The sequence below is a fragment of the Danio aesculapii genome, chromosome 15 (genome assembly GCF_903798145.1).
Source record: "Danio aesculapii chromosome 15, fDanAes4.1, whole genome shotgun sequence".
Classification (NCBI taxonomy): domain Eukaryota; kingdom Metazoa; phylum Chordata; class Actinopteri; order Cypriniformes; family Danionidae; genus Danio; species Danio aesculapii.
Window position 1 is genome coordinate 27,022,577 of NC_079449.1, and position 14,629 is coordinate 27,037,205.

Sequence of the window (14,629 nt, forward strand, 5' to 3'; positions counted from 1 at the left end):
TTTTTTTAATAAATAATCTGCTCTTTGCTCTTCTACAGCCACTAGTGTTGAGTTTGAGAAAACATGTGACGGCTACAACTTCCAGTGCACCAATGGGATGTGTGTGACGTTGGAGTGGAAGTGTGACGGCATGGACGACTGTGGCGACTACTCAGACGAGGCCAACTGTGGTGCGCACTACAAACAAGTCTAAACTAGAAATCAAACTTAAATGGGCCACTTTACATTTTGACTTCATACTATATTCTGCAAGTGACTACAGACTACAAACCAGTGCAGTCAAACAGTACATTACATCATGTTTCTGTGCTTTCATTTAAAGATTGTGCACTTTCTATTTCAGCATCGCCGACTGAGGAGCCAGGCTGCACAAGTTACTTCCGATTTGAGTGTAAAAACGGCCGCTGTGTGCCCGCATGGTGGAAATGTGATGGAGAAAATGACTGCGGCGACTGGTCTGATGAGTCTCAGTGTTCAGGTACCCAGATCAGTCTGCTACTTCGTGTTCTTGCTCAGTCAGGGTGTATTAAGTTTGTTTGTGAAATGAATGGTGTTGAATTTGTGTGTGTGTGTCCAGGTGGCGAAGCTCTTCACACACCTGCGCCTGGTCCTGCTACCTGTGCTCCAAATCGTTTCCGCTGTGGTTCTGGTGCGTGTATTGTGGACACCTGGGTGTGCGATGGCTACGCTGACTGTCCTGATAGCAGTGATGAAGCAGGCTGTCCAACAGGTGCTCTTTTACTGGTCACTACCTTGGGTGTTGGCCAGCATATGGCCCATGAAAGAATCCAAATGCAGCTTGCAGGGATTAAGTTTTATTTATTTATCAAACATGCTTAAGTTTGATTAGCTTGTATAAAGTAACTCAAATGTTTTGAGGGAGACTGAGCGGATGAGCTACTTCAACAGGCATGAGCCTCAAAGACAATCTGTTAATCAAAATGCTATCCGGTTAGCATAATATCTTTGGACGGCAGGCGAGCGACTGTTTCACAGCTAAGTCTCCTGAAATCGCAAACGCGTGCACCACGACATGACAGCAGACAACCCACTAGATCATCTCATTCGCCAGTTAGAAATGTATTTGGTGTTTTGATCGGCGGCCTGCAGGAATTACACTTATTACTAAGCCACACTTACATGCTATTTCAAAGCGAATATTCAGAGTAACATGATAAACAATATAGGGAGTGTGTCAGGCTGTCATTGTTCACAAATGAACCAATGTTAATGCAAAAGCAACTTCAGCTCAGTAAAGCAGGCTAGGCAGAATAGCGCTATTTACTGATGTTTTGTTGTTAAACTAAATTAAAATTACATTATTGATGCTGTAAAAGGACCTTATGAAACTGAAAATAGTCACATCAAGCTTTCGAAATTGGAAGATTTCAGTGGCTGAACAACACTTCTGTGCATATAACCCATTCATAACAACAAATCTACATCAGCTTTGGGGGACTAAAATCGTTTTAAAAAATAACATTACCTGTCTAACAGAAATACTTCAGCCATGGTGTCGTCCTTCCTCCAGTGTGCAAAAGAAACTCCAATATTGATTCAGGATTTTAAAAAGTTTCAATTCAGCATTTGATTTTACCGCGACTGACTGTGTCATGTACACGTAATGGCGGATATGCATGAAGAGATGCGCAGAAACCCAAATCTACATTTGTTGACAGACAGTTTGGGCTACTTATTGGAATTATGGGAGATGTCGACCTGACAATATTTAATTGTATGAACATTTTTTAGTCTTATGCCTCACCCAAAATATAAAAATACATATAAACACATTTAGATCATTTTCTTTAATCATTACTATAGGGGTGTGACGGTAACTGCATCACCGCCTTACTGCCATAATAGGATGTCAACCGCTGTGATGTGGTTATTACCGTCATCACCGCCCATTTTAGTTTAGTATTTATTTTTGCTTGTGAATCTTTCAGGATTGTATAGAAAAACAGAATAAAAGGAATAAAAGGCCTGCCCTAAGTATTTTCCACTTAAATTGCAAATTTAGATTACAACACGAAAACACTGAATCCTTTTTAATAACCAGCATAGGCTGTTTTTATTTTAAGCTTATTTTAATAAAGCAGGCCTACTAACTCAAATCAATCGCTCCACAGAAATTAAGCATTTTTAACGCACCGCTGTATTTTCTATATCCCAATCCCTTTATCAACATTTATAATACAAGTCATTATTTTAAAGATTATGACTTGAGAATATGATTTTACCTCAGCGCTGCACTTTTCTCCTTCGCCCTCGCGCTGAGTTCAGGTGACGGAGTGTTGTGAAGTAGTTAAACTCTCCTCAGTTTAATTTACAGAGTCAAACTGGCCAAATGCGAGTCATTTTACAAATCTTCTGAATACTTATTGTGTCCATCAGTAGGCTAGATCTGCTGGTTTCTGACCACTGACTGTATATTTTCCGGCATCCCTTTAGGGTGCGATCATGCATTCACAATAAAATGAACCTTTATAATTGTGGTGAAATTTAAATTAACTTGTTATTTTTATTATAATTAAAATTATTATTATTTAGGATAGTGATTAATGCAAACTATTTTCCCAATATATAAAGGGCAGAACCACCCCACGCATATTTTGACATCTTTCTACAATGATCAAGTTTTAATTAGGGTGGTCAAACCCCTCTGCTTTAATTGTTCTAATTACCTGATCAGAAAAATATAACAATTTAAAGGAATAGTTCACCCAAAAACAAAAATGTACTCACTATTTACTCATCCACATGGATTTTCAAATCTTTATAAATTGCTTAATTTTTTGTTGAGCACAACAGAAAATAGTTTGAAGAATGTTGAAAACCGGAAATCAGTTTCTAACATGAAAATGAAGGCTGAGCAAATAATGACAGAATTTTCAGGAACTGTCCCATTTAATTGTTTTAACCCTTAAATAAGGATCAATCTACATTGAAGTTAGATGAGAAAGTTTTAGTTATGCAGTTTTACGTTATTGTATTTAAAGTTAATGTTATACAATTTTTCATTTTAGCTGCAATTAGTCTTGATAAATTGCAGACAAATAAGCAATTAATTTAACATTTTTAAATCCGTTCACAACATTAATATATAGTGGTGTACATTAGATATGCATTTTTGAATTTGATATGTGCATTATGTGTATGCTTCTAAAAATTTGTCTTGCCTCTTTTAACTTGAATCAGTAAATTATTTTATAAATTACATGACATTTAACACTTATGTTCATACGGTTTAATTCACACATTTTTTTATAGCTCAGACTGGCTCAGTGGTTGATGCAGCAGCCCCACAGCATCACAGTTCATTTGTTTCCCAAATTAATGTAATTTACTTAATATACTGGGTGTTCTCACTCAGTAATATGCTAAATATTTAATTATTTTTCAGCTGTATCCAGACAAACTTAATTATAATTAATTTTATTTGACATTTTTGAATACAAATAAGAGTACATCAGTGATTTTCTCTATTTTTTTTCAGAAATAAGCTAACTTTTTTGTTACTTTAAAAATACTTTAATTATACTTGTTTCGTGCACCGCTTGCATAAGGGAAAAATTCCTTTGCTTCCTTAGTATACTACATCATTTTAGCTTGTGTTTGTGTCTTCCTTTCAGTGAAAGGTTCGGTGACTTCAGTGACGACTCTTCCTCCATCGGGCCGCTGTACTAAAGATCAGTTCCTGTGTCTGAAGCCTCCAGCATGTATTGCAGATTGGAAGCGCTGTGATGGTCATCCTCACTGCCTGGATGGATCTGATGAAGCCAACTGTCGTAAGTGGCTCGGACACACCTGCTCTCTGTTTATTTAGCCTTTAGCCTTTAAAAAAAAGTCGGACTAACATTAGGTTTTTATTTTCGTTTACAAAAATGTTTCTCCTTTGCAGCTTGAAAACGTTTAGTTGAGAGTACACTTCTATCAGTATTGGTTTACGGAGATATACTTTATATGCACGCACCTCTGAATGTTTAAAAAATAAACTGGATACTGTTTATCGTAAAACAACATATCTTATTTTTATTTATTAAAGCTTTAGTTAGTAAATTACCACAATATATATATAATGTGTTGGAGTACTGTTCATATACTTACAACACCAGATCAGCAGATAAACTCTTACTAATGATGCTATTTTTAGATCTGCAATCTCCAAGTATGCTCCATATATATGGAATGAGCTTTAAGATATACTACATATGAGATCCGTACCATCTATCGCTATATTTAAAAATATTTGAAAGACTGTCCATTTTGAACAGTGCACAAGTTTTAACAATTGAGTATGGCTTATACTATTTTTGTGTGTGTCTGTGTTGTGACATATATTTTAAATTTTTTGTAACTCTATCCTATGCTGCCTGTCTTAACCAGGACTCCCTGGTAGAAGAGAGAGAGTGTATCTCAATGGGACATTCCTGGTTAAATAATTAAATAAATTAATTAACAGTTTCCTTATTTAAAGCAAATACAGCATTTTCTTTAAGTGCTATAATTCGGTCCCCCCTTCATCTGCGCAAATGCTTAATGTGATAATGTTGCTAAAGCTACCATTGTCTCTGGATGTATTCATAGAGACCAGCTATGTTGTTAGATTTGTAGCTGAAATGCTCCAGTTTTATGTACTGTATTGTCAAGTGACATACTTTTTCTGAAGAGATAAGAAAATTGCACTGTTCATTTGTAAAGGCTGGCACATTGGAACACTAGCATACTCCATGTATTTAGTCAATTTTACGCCACTAAAACTACCTAAATTTATCCACTAACCATTTAGAAATTTTCTGGTGCAGTCTAGAAGTTGTAACCTCTTCCATTTACAACATTGTCAGCATCTGGTTTAAACATGTAAGCCTTTAATTTTTAATTTCCGATATTTTGGTGATTCGCTTGTTTTGTTGTTTCTGGAGTGTCAGAATAGCATGTAAAGGCTCCGCCCTCTTCTGGAAAGCAGCAGCTCATTTGCATTTAAAAGGACACACATTAAAAACACCCAAATAGGGGCAAATTGACAAGCTACAGTTGTCTGTGGTGAAATTTGAGCTGAAAAATTGCAAACACCTCCTATGGACACTAGTGATTAATTTTAGAGCTCATAAAAAAAAGGTCATAATATATTCTCTTTAAGGATAAATATGACATTTTTTAAAATTAAATAAGTAAAATAGCACTGTTACACTACCTCAAGCTTTTCTTATTTTACTCTTCATTGTATTTCAGCCACTCATGGCCCTCTGCTTTGTGCAAACGGTACGCGGTGTGCGGACGGCGAGGCCTGTTTGCAGAACAGCGAGAGATGTGACGGTTTTATAGACTGCTCTGACCGAAGTGACGAGCACAACTGCACTGGTGAGACACTGAGAGACGTTCATCACGTCTCTGCGGTGCTGGAAATCTGCTGCACTGGAGCACATTAAACTGACGGTCTGACTGTTCATGCTGATTCACTCTGATTTTGCATTTCCCAGATGAACAGCAGGTCTACAAGGTTCAAAATCTGCAGTGGACTGCCAACTTCTCCGGTGCTGTCAAGCTTACATGGACAAGGCCTAAAAATATGCCTACATCTTCCTGTTCTTTTGTCATCTACTTCAGGTAAAACAAGGACTGACTAAACCTATTATTTAAAAATATTATTTAATATAAATATAATTAAAAAACTTATAAAAATATATCTTGTTATATTTTTGTTGTAATTATTTTTTTATTTATTTATTTGTTTATTTATTTAGTTTTTTTATGTTTTCATATCAATTTTATTTATTGTTTTTTTATTAATATATATTTAATTTAATTTTATAATATTTATTTATAATATGCATTTTTTTCTTTTTAATGTTTCATAGTTTATTGTGTGTTTTTGATTTGTCTTTCTGTTCTATTTTATTTATTTTATGTATTTTTTATTATTATTATTTTATTTATAAATAGGACATTGAAACACCAATTTATTTAATTCAATTTTACTTGTTTTACAATTTCTTTTAAATCCATTTTATTATTTTAGTTGCATTTATTTTATTTCTTTAGATTAGATTGGATATAAATGTTTCTTTTTTTATCGTTTCTTACCATTTAATTTAACTTGATAATATTTTAATAAATTAATAATTATAAATAAAATATAAGTAGACTAACAAATAAAGCAAAATGATTTATTTTTATAATATTTATAATATAATATCTAACATTTATATTATAAGTTTTAGAGCTGCACGATTCTGGCTAAAATGGGAATCAACATTTTTTTCTTTGCTTAAAATCAAGATCACGATTTTCTCACAATTCTGTAAAACAAGAATAATATTGGGCCTGCGTGTTGGTCTACTGTTGGTAAAATGATACTATTTGTATAGACTTTGAATAGTGGATTTGAACAGACTTTAAATATGTCCTGACTGTCAAATCACTGTAAAGTAATGAAATCAGAATACAACTTTTCATAATTCCAAAGTTTGAGACATATGCTTGTCAATAGACCTTATTTCACTAATAAAATGAAACATTTGTCATCATCAGATTCCCTCTCGCATTATTCAACATTATATAGGCTGGAGTAGTTATACTCACCCAGTAAACATTTATTTTCATGCACAACACTTTGTGTTCGCTATGAAGGAAAAAACATATCAAGTGCTGGTCATAATCATAACTCTAAAATGTGATCATTTAAATGATGTGCGTGCCGGTTGCACTTTTACTGCCGCGTGTGTTCATGTCATGTCTGCCGTCACTCTGAGAAAAAAAACCACACACACATGCAAGTCATACTTCCTGCGCGGCTCTCAAACGATCGCTCTGTGCAACAAACTGAACATGATTTACAACTTTATCAGCTGTTATTCAAAGCCTGTGCAGGTTCTGTTCACTAAAGTAGGGTGCGCGTCCTCTCTGAGGTAAACAAACAGTAGCTACGTCAGCTCACGTGTGATTTCGTGGCCTCGAATACATCATTACATTAGGAAAGAAATGACATTTTGGGTGAATTATACCTTATAAACGCAGTATGTGACACTTTTAAGACCATTTGAAGGTGTCCATGTTGCTGAGCAGCGCATGTATAACAATGAAAAGACTTGTCCGACCGCCTTTATGCTTCTCTCCTGACCTTGAAAATATAATTGGCTGAACCGTAGAAAAGCTGAATTAAGATCGTGTGTAGGGTCGAATCAACATTGCAATCTTTTTTCGATTAATCGTACAGCCCTAATTCCATAATCTAATCACAAAAGTGTCTCAGCTCCATATACAGTAGGTCTGTTACAGAAAGCTGTTTGTATTCTGCAGGCCAGTGGGTGTTCAGCAGTGGACGTCCATAGACACAAACAGCAATAAGGGCAGTGCCGTTCTGACCGTGTTGATGCCAGACACCACATACAATGTGAAGGTTCAGACTCAGTGCCTCAGCAAACAGCACAGGACCAATGAATATCTCACTTTGCGCACTCCAGAAGGACGTAAGTCTCCATAAGTCTCAAGTCTTTTTTGTTTTTCTTCCTCTCTCTCTTCACATCTGGTCACTCTGTTTGTGTGGCAGTACCAGACCCTCCGCAGAGCCTCCAGTTGAGCTGTGACAAAGCTGATGATGGGACGGTCCTGTGTTCCTGGAGCCCTCCTGATAAAACACATGGACACATCAGGGAGTATATTGTGAGTGAGAAACCTACAATTAAAATGCCGTCATATTTTCCAATGCTGTTCATGCTTTTCTTTTTCAGGCCACAAAATGTATTCATTTTAAAATCTTTTTTTTTTTTTTTGCTTATGTTTGTCTATATAATGGCAATGAATAGCAATCAGATTAATATAATACAAAAGGGGCTCTACAGTGTGAGTATTTCAGTCACATTTTCAGCACCAATGACCTAATCAGAGCTCATGATCCGCTATATTCATGGTTTACACTATCATGGAATTTCTGGAATATCATGGAATTTTAAAAGATTTATTCGAGACATTGAAAATCTGGTGCTTTATATATAATTTTTGTTCAAGTCATTAAATATCAGAGTTTTTGTTTGTCATTTTTACATCCCATTTATCAAGATATATTTTATCTGTACTGTGTTTTTTATCACCTTATGGTAAGGATATTTATTAGGCTATTTTAATCTTTCCCTGTTTGTCAGCCGGCAATCAAATGCAGTCACTAGCCTGTACCTGTTAAATACTGTCTGGGAGTATTTTTGTCTGCTCAGTGCTCAACCAGTCGCTCCTGGATTTTACTGGAAAATAATCTGATTATAGCAGCCTAAAAAGACTTATTTTTACTAAATTTGTTGCAATGTTTCTGGCATTTCTTGTGCGTTTTTGCTGGGAAAATATACACAATTTTTTTTCCTCAAGAACTATTGGTGTCTGGAATTTATATAAAGGGAACAATGAGAAAGAAAAAGGAGTAATCTTTACTTCTTAACCATATAAAGCCTACTGCATCCTATTTGATACATAAATGACTCGAAATTATCAATTTAAGAAAATGTTAAAATCATATAAAATGTTCACATTTATGTGATCGATAAAACAAACAGTCTTTTTCAAGTAGTGTGAAAGTGCATTGTCAGAATTGTGACTTCTAAAGCGAGTCAGACAACTAAGGAGATATAAAGCTTTATGCCTAGCACTTTCTACACATGAATGTAATGTTATTTTACAATAAGCAATGTAGATGTCGTAGGAGGACTTTGAAAGATGTCTCAAATCTTTCTGTAAAATCTGCAGCAGTTAAAGAAAATTGCATGCTCATGTAAATTCTGTGCCATTTTGTCAGTGAATGTCAGGGAATTTGATATATGGCTTAGAGAGGGCACCCTTTATATAAATACAGTCTGATTAAAAAGCTACCATGCCTACATTCTCATGCAGTTACAATACGTTGTAGTGTTTAATCAAATAGAATCCATCATGTATCTAATGATGCAGTAGGATTGTATAGGATTAAAAGATAAAAGTTTCTCTTTTCTCAGTTTTTCTTTCTATAAATTAGAGCCTAATGCATTTAAAGGTCAAAAATGGCAAGATGTCTTCTGTATTTTCAAACAACAATTAATTTTAGTTGACTAAAACGATTTTAGTTGTGTTTTTTTTATTTTTTATTTAGATTTTCTTCTTCTTTCTTCTTACATTTTTCTATCAATTCTATTTTATTGTTTATATATATATATATATATATATATATATATATATATATATATATATATATATATATATATATATATATATATATATATATATATATATATATATATATATAATTTATTTATTTATTTATTTTTTTTATTATATTTATTTATAATATTTTTTTTTGCATAATTTATATAGTTTATTTTGTGTTTTGGATTTGTTTTCTTTTGTGTTGTTTCATTTTTAATTATTTTATGCTTTTGTTTGTTTGTTTTCATTTTTGTTTTTTTTTAATATTTTATTTATTTGTTAATTGAACATCGAAACACCAATTTGTTTTATTTTTTATGGATTATATGGGATTAAAAGTAAAACACCAAAGTTTCTCTCTTAGTTTTTCTTTCTATAAATTAGAGCCCAATGCATGGTCAAAAATTGCAAGATTGTTTTCTGTATTTTCACATCAAAAACAACAGCAAAAATATTGCTGCATATTTTAAGAAAAGACATCACAAAATCAGTCATTTTATATCTTAAAAAAACAGACGAGTGTCCCATGAAATCTTGGAGGAATGGTTATAGAAATGGTTATATACTTTCTAGCATTTATCCCACATCCTCTCTAACTGTCTGCTGTGTGTGTTGTGCAGGTGGAATACAGTGAAAAGGACAGTGCAGAGTGGTTTTCTCAGCGTAGCACCAGCACTAATGCAGAAGTGAAGAACCTGCAGCCCAGCTCGCTCTACAGATTCAGGGTTAGTTGCTGTAAGATCTTGCATGCTGCTGTTTTATGTGAACTTCTGGTTTGTTTCATTTCACCGATCTTCTTCTGTTATTTCTTAGGTGGCTGCCGTCACAAGCAGAGGCGTTGGAAACTGGACAGAAATGAAGTCAATCATTCCTCAAAAAGGTAATTATGCTGTATAAACCTCATTGCGGAGCACTGGCACCCCCTGCTGGACATTTACGCTCAAGCGTTTTGTCTGATAAGATTGTTGAACGCTAATACAGTAAATGTCATGTAAACTCCCATTTCAGCTTCAGTATTAATGGGTCAGTTTGTATCTGTAAAGTGGCATCACTGTAAAAGTAATGTGGTGCTTATGGTACGTGGACTTTTTATAGGATACAACCATGTATTTTTAAAAGAGTCAAAATGATGGAATATATGTTTCATACTAAAAAAGTGCTTACTTGTATAAACTTTGAAAGGTAGTATATCTGTTAAAATACACAGGCAATGTAATCCAAGTCAAGTCTTACAAAATCATTTATATAAATAATCAAAATTCTATATTATGAAATGCATATCTATGTCTCAATGACCTCTGCAGAGTAGACCACTTGCGTACTATATACTTAGTGTGGATTATGTTTTTTATATATGTATACAGTTAGTCAAAATTGTTTATCTGTTAATATGCCAAGGCAATGTAATCAGTCAAATCTTACAAGATCATTTATTTAAATAATCAAAATTCTATATTATTAAATATATATTCATATCTCAATGAACTCTTCATATTGGACAGCTTACGCACTGCATACTTAGTGTGTTTTATGTATGTATATATTTGAAGTCTAAATTATTTACCTTTCTGTGAGTTATTTTTTTCTTTTTCAAACATTTGCCAAATGTTTTAACAGAGCAAGGCATTCTTCACAGTATTCCCATAATATTTTTTCTTCTGGAGAAAGTTTTATTTGTTTCATTTCAGCTAGAATAAAAGCAGTTTTACATTCTTTTAAAACCATTTTATGGTTAATATTATTAGCCCCCTTAAGCAGTATTTTTTTATTGTCTACAGAACAAACCATCTATTATACAATAACTTGTGTAAATACCCAACAGTGCTTTCCACGGGTTTGAAATATACTTGTGGTGGTAGCCAAATTGAAACACATCCTTTACCCTTGCCTCATAAATGGTTAGCTACGTGTGACACAAAGAATAATGTGATTTTTAACAATACTTTTAAGTTCAGGTTGCAAATGTTTATTGGCATGACATTTTAGTACAGTATTGCCAAAGCAATTTAGATATGTGTAATATATTACCATTATCAAATTAATAACATATACAACAAAAAAGAAATAAATTACAAGAAAAATGGATAAAAACAGACAATATCTCGAAAATGGATATTTTTAAATATTTAATTAATAGTTATAATAAAACGTGTAGATTATTTTAATAAGGCAAATGAGTTGCTTGACCATTGCTATTGGTGTATATATATATTTTGCAGCCAGATTAATTGTCATTTCATCCTCTGACTATTTAGTAAAGTTTTTTTTAATCGTTTAGGTTAAAGAATCTATTATTTACTTTTTCTCTCTGTCCCACGGTTGTGCTCGCTGTCATCTAAGTAAATGAAAGATATAAAAGATTGTCTTAAATAAAAGAGTGAGGCAAAAACGCAACAACTTCAGTAAGTGAAAGCAAAAGCCAACTCCCGGACATTTTAGGAGATTTAGAAACACAATTCAATTCAATTCACCTTTATTTGTATAGCGCTTTTACAATGTAGATTGTGTCAAAGCAGCTTCACATAAAAGACCATAGTACATTGAAATAGTGTAGTTCAGTTTTTAGTGTTTAAGTTCAGTTTAGCTCAGTTCAGTGTGGTTTAATAATCACTACTGATAGTCCAAACACTGAAGAGCAAATCCATCTAAGCGCAGCTCTACATATCACGAACCATGCAAGCTAGTGATGACAGCGGCAAAAAAAATAATAATAATAAATCACCAATTGGCGAAAGTAAAGAAAAAAAAAACATTGAGATAACCAGGCTCTGATGGGTACGACCATTTCTCCATTGGCCAAACGTCTTGTGCAGAGCTGCAGTCTAAGCACCGGAAGCTGGAAGCTGGACCTCCGCGGAGACTCGTCTTTCCCTGGAGCGTCACAGGGCTCATGCTCTCCACTCCACATGCTCTCCTTCTAAACACAAGCAAGATGCATTTTTAAGCCTCAAAAAGGTGCATCTCTGTGGGTCACTGCAGAGCATGCCAGACTGTCTAAGGAAGTGTTGTTGACACTTTTCTTGCACACACAATGAGCAGTACAAAATGGGGCAAGAGAAGATTTTCTACTGGTTACTCGAGTGCGGATGTTTGGTTGTCTTTTGGCAGATACGAGAAAACTGATAATATTGGTAAAAAAAAAACTGTCATCAAATATGCTAGGGTGGCCATTAATATATTTGGGCGGCCCGCCCAAGTAAAGTTTATGTGTGGGAAGCACTGACCAAGTTAAGCCTTTAAATGTCACTTTAAGCTGAATACTAGTATCTTGAAAATTATCTAGTAAAATATTATTTACTGTCATCATGGCAAAAATAAAATAAATAGGTTATTAAAAAAGGAGTTATTAACACTATTATGTTTAAAAATGTGTTGAAAAAAAATCTGCTCTCCGGTAAACAGAATTCTTCAAAAATGTACAGGGGACTAATAATTCAAGAGGGGTAATAATTCAAGGGGGGTAATAATTCAAGAGGGCTAATAATTCAAGAGGGCTAATAATTCTGACTTCAACTGTATATATAAGCCCAATTACATATTTATGTCTATTTGAATGTGTTTAAATGATATTTTTGAATATCTTTCAGCTCTCTCTCCTCCTAAAGTGACGATCACCAGCATCACAGAAGACTCAATGAGTTTGTCCATCACTAATGATTATAAGGTGAAGGTTAGTCAGTTTGCTGTTTCTCTGTTTGATTCGTCTATGTCCACCTTCAGGCATGATTATAAAATCTAACTCGCTTTCTGTTAGGTGAAGCACTACGTTGTGGTCATTTCTTGGGTATTTGATGAACATGTTAAGGAGAGCTGGAATTACACGGTATCAGAAACTGTGAAAGGTAAAACACTTCTAAACTCATCAATTAAACGTCTTGTCAGCATTTCTGGAAGAAGATGTAAAGCGTGTGCTGTTTTCTGTGCAGTCTCTAACCTGACAGCAGGGACAGAGTATGAGGTGGCGGTATGGGCTCACACTGATGATGGAGACAGTCCTACAGCTCTGTCCCGCCAGCAGACTAAAGGCAGCAGACCTGTCCAGCCCTCACTGAAGGCCAGAGCCCTCAACCAGACCGCTGTAGACTGCAACTGGACAGGCCCGCCAGCAGAGGTAAGACTAGAGCTCTGTTTCCATCTGGTCATGTTTACAGTAATCTTATTACTAGTGGTTATGTGAATACCTTACTGTTTCTACCTGGTCTTAGCATGACTTTAAATATGTCTCTTGTGACTACTTGAGATCTCTTCAAGATGCCTACACTTTTATTTTTTCCTGCTCTACATCAATTTTAGCTCTAAGTGTGATGCACATGTTTCAATGAGTGATGCGTTTTTTGTATTGAAATTTCTGAAAGTCTTGTCATTTCGATGTGAATTTGAGTGTTTGGGAATTTCATGAAAATAAGGGTGAAAATATTGCTTGTATAAATTAGTTTTTTGGAACACAATACCACTCATTGTTTTTTTTTTATGAAGATATACAGTTGAAGTCGAATTATTAGCCCTCCTGAATTATTAGCCCCCCTGTTTATTTTTTTCCCCAATTTATTTTTAACGGAAATATTTAAAAAAGAAAAAAAAAGTTCAAAGAGGGGCTAATAATTCTGACTTCAGCTGTACATGGGCTGCCAGTAGTTCTTAACAAAATGAAATGTTTACAAATATAAGCCTACTTTCTCCCTCCACTCGACCAATACATCCTTTACAGTTGACAGTATTCAGATATTACATTTAATTAAAAAGCGGTGAAATCCAAATACAGTGTTTCAGATGTTAGTATCATATCAGTATGATAGTATTAAGGGCATCTATAATCTGGTATGCTTCAAAACAGTGACAAAATTTGCATTTAGAAAATATCAACCTAATTTAAACATCTAAATCTTGCAGTGTGTCTCTTCTGCCTAAATGGATAGATTTTTTTGACATTACCTCATACTTTAGGTTTTTCATCAAATCTTCTGACCAGTCAAATGTTCTATAGTATTTAACATGTCCTGCCCCCTTCAAGATTCTTTTCATGGACCCTTTTCACAAGACTGTTATGACACTTTTAACAGTCATCATAATCTTAAATCTTTGAAAGTTTTTAATATTTAGATTTTTATTAAACGTATAAACATTTATATGCATTTATGAATGTATTATATCATCTTTGCGTCAAATTGCAAAAAACGAATGACCGCTTATGTGAGATGTTTCTAATGCAGCGTCTATGGGGCTCAGTGTAAATCTGACGTTATTCTCTCCTCTGGCTGCCGTCATCAGTCTCACACTATTTTAAATATAAAGTCTTTATAACAACATCACAGAGTTTTTCTTTTATTATTTCAGCAATTAGAGTTGTAAAAATATATTTGTTGTACTCTCCCATTCACTGCGCTCTAAGTTTACCCAACCATGATGCCTTTCACTGCTGAGCAGCCCGGAAATTTGTAAAGGGTCTATTTGATGCACTTGA

The 14,629-nt window shown here is 34.3% G+C and overlaps 1 protein-coding gene across 4 annotated transcripts in view; it reads left to right on the forward strand.

The window, feature by feature from the left end:
* sorl1 (sortilin-related receptor, L(DLR class) A repeats containing) overlaps window positions 1-14,629 on the forward strand; it is a 142,393-nt gene that overhangs the window by 119,007 nt on the left and 8,757 nt on the right. For 2 of the 4 annotated variants that reach the window (XM_056474295.1, XM_056474296.1), the window contains exons 29-41: window positions 39-170; window positions 344-478; window positions 578-730; window positions 3,636-3,791; window positions 5,236-5,364; window positions 5,484-5,610; window positions 7,303-7,472; window positions 7,553-7,665; window positions 9,789-9,893; window positions 9,982-10,048; window positions 12,756-12,838; window positions 12,923-13,010; window positions 13,095-13,279. In XM_056474295.1, coding sequence (XP_056330270.1) covers window positions 39-170; window positions 344-478; window positions 578-730; window positions 3,636-3,791; window positions 5,236-5,364; window positions 5,484-5,610; window positions 7,303-7,472; window positions 7,553-7,665; window positions 9,789-9,893; window positions 9,982-10,048; window positions 12,756-12,838; window positions 12,923-13,010; window positions 13,095-13,279 — 1,643 coding nt within the window. The remainder of the gene's footprint in view (window positions 1-38; window positions 171-343; window positions 479-577; window positions 731-3,635; window positions 3,792-5,235; window positions 5,365-5,483; window positions 5,611-7,302; window positions 7,473-7,552; window positions 7,666-9,788; window positions 9,894-9,981; window positions 10,049-12,755; window positions 12,839-12,922; window positions 13,011-13,094; window positions 13,280-14,629) is intronic. The other 2 variants (XM_056474297.1, XM_056474298.1) reach the window with 1 other exon arrangement.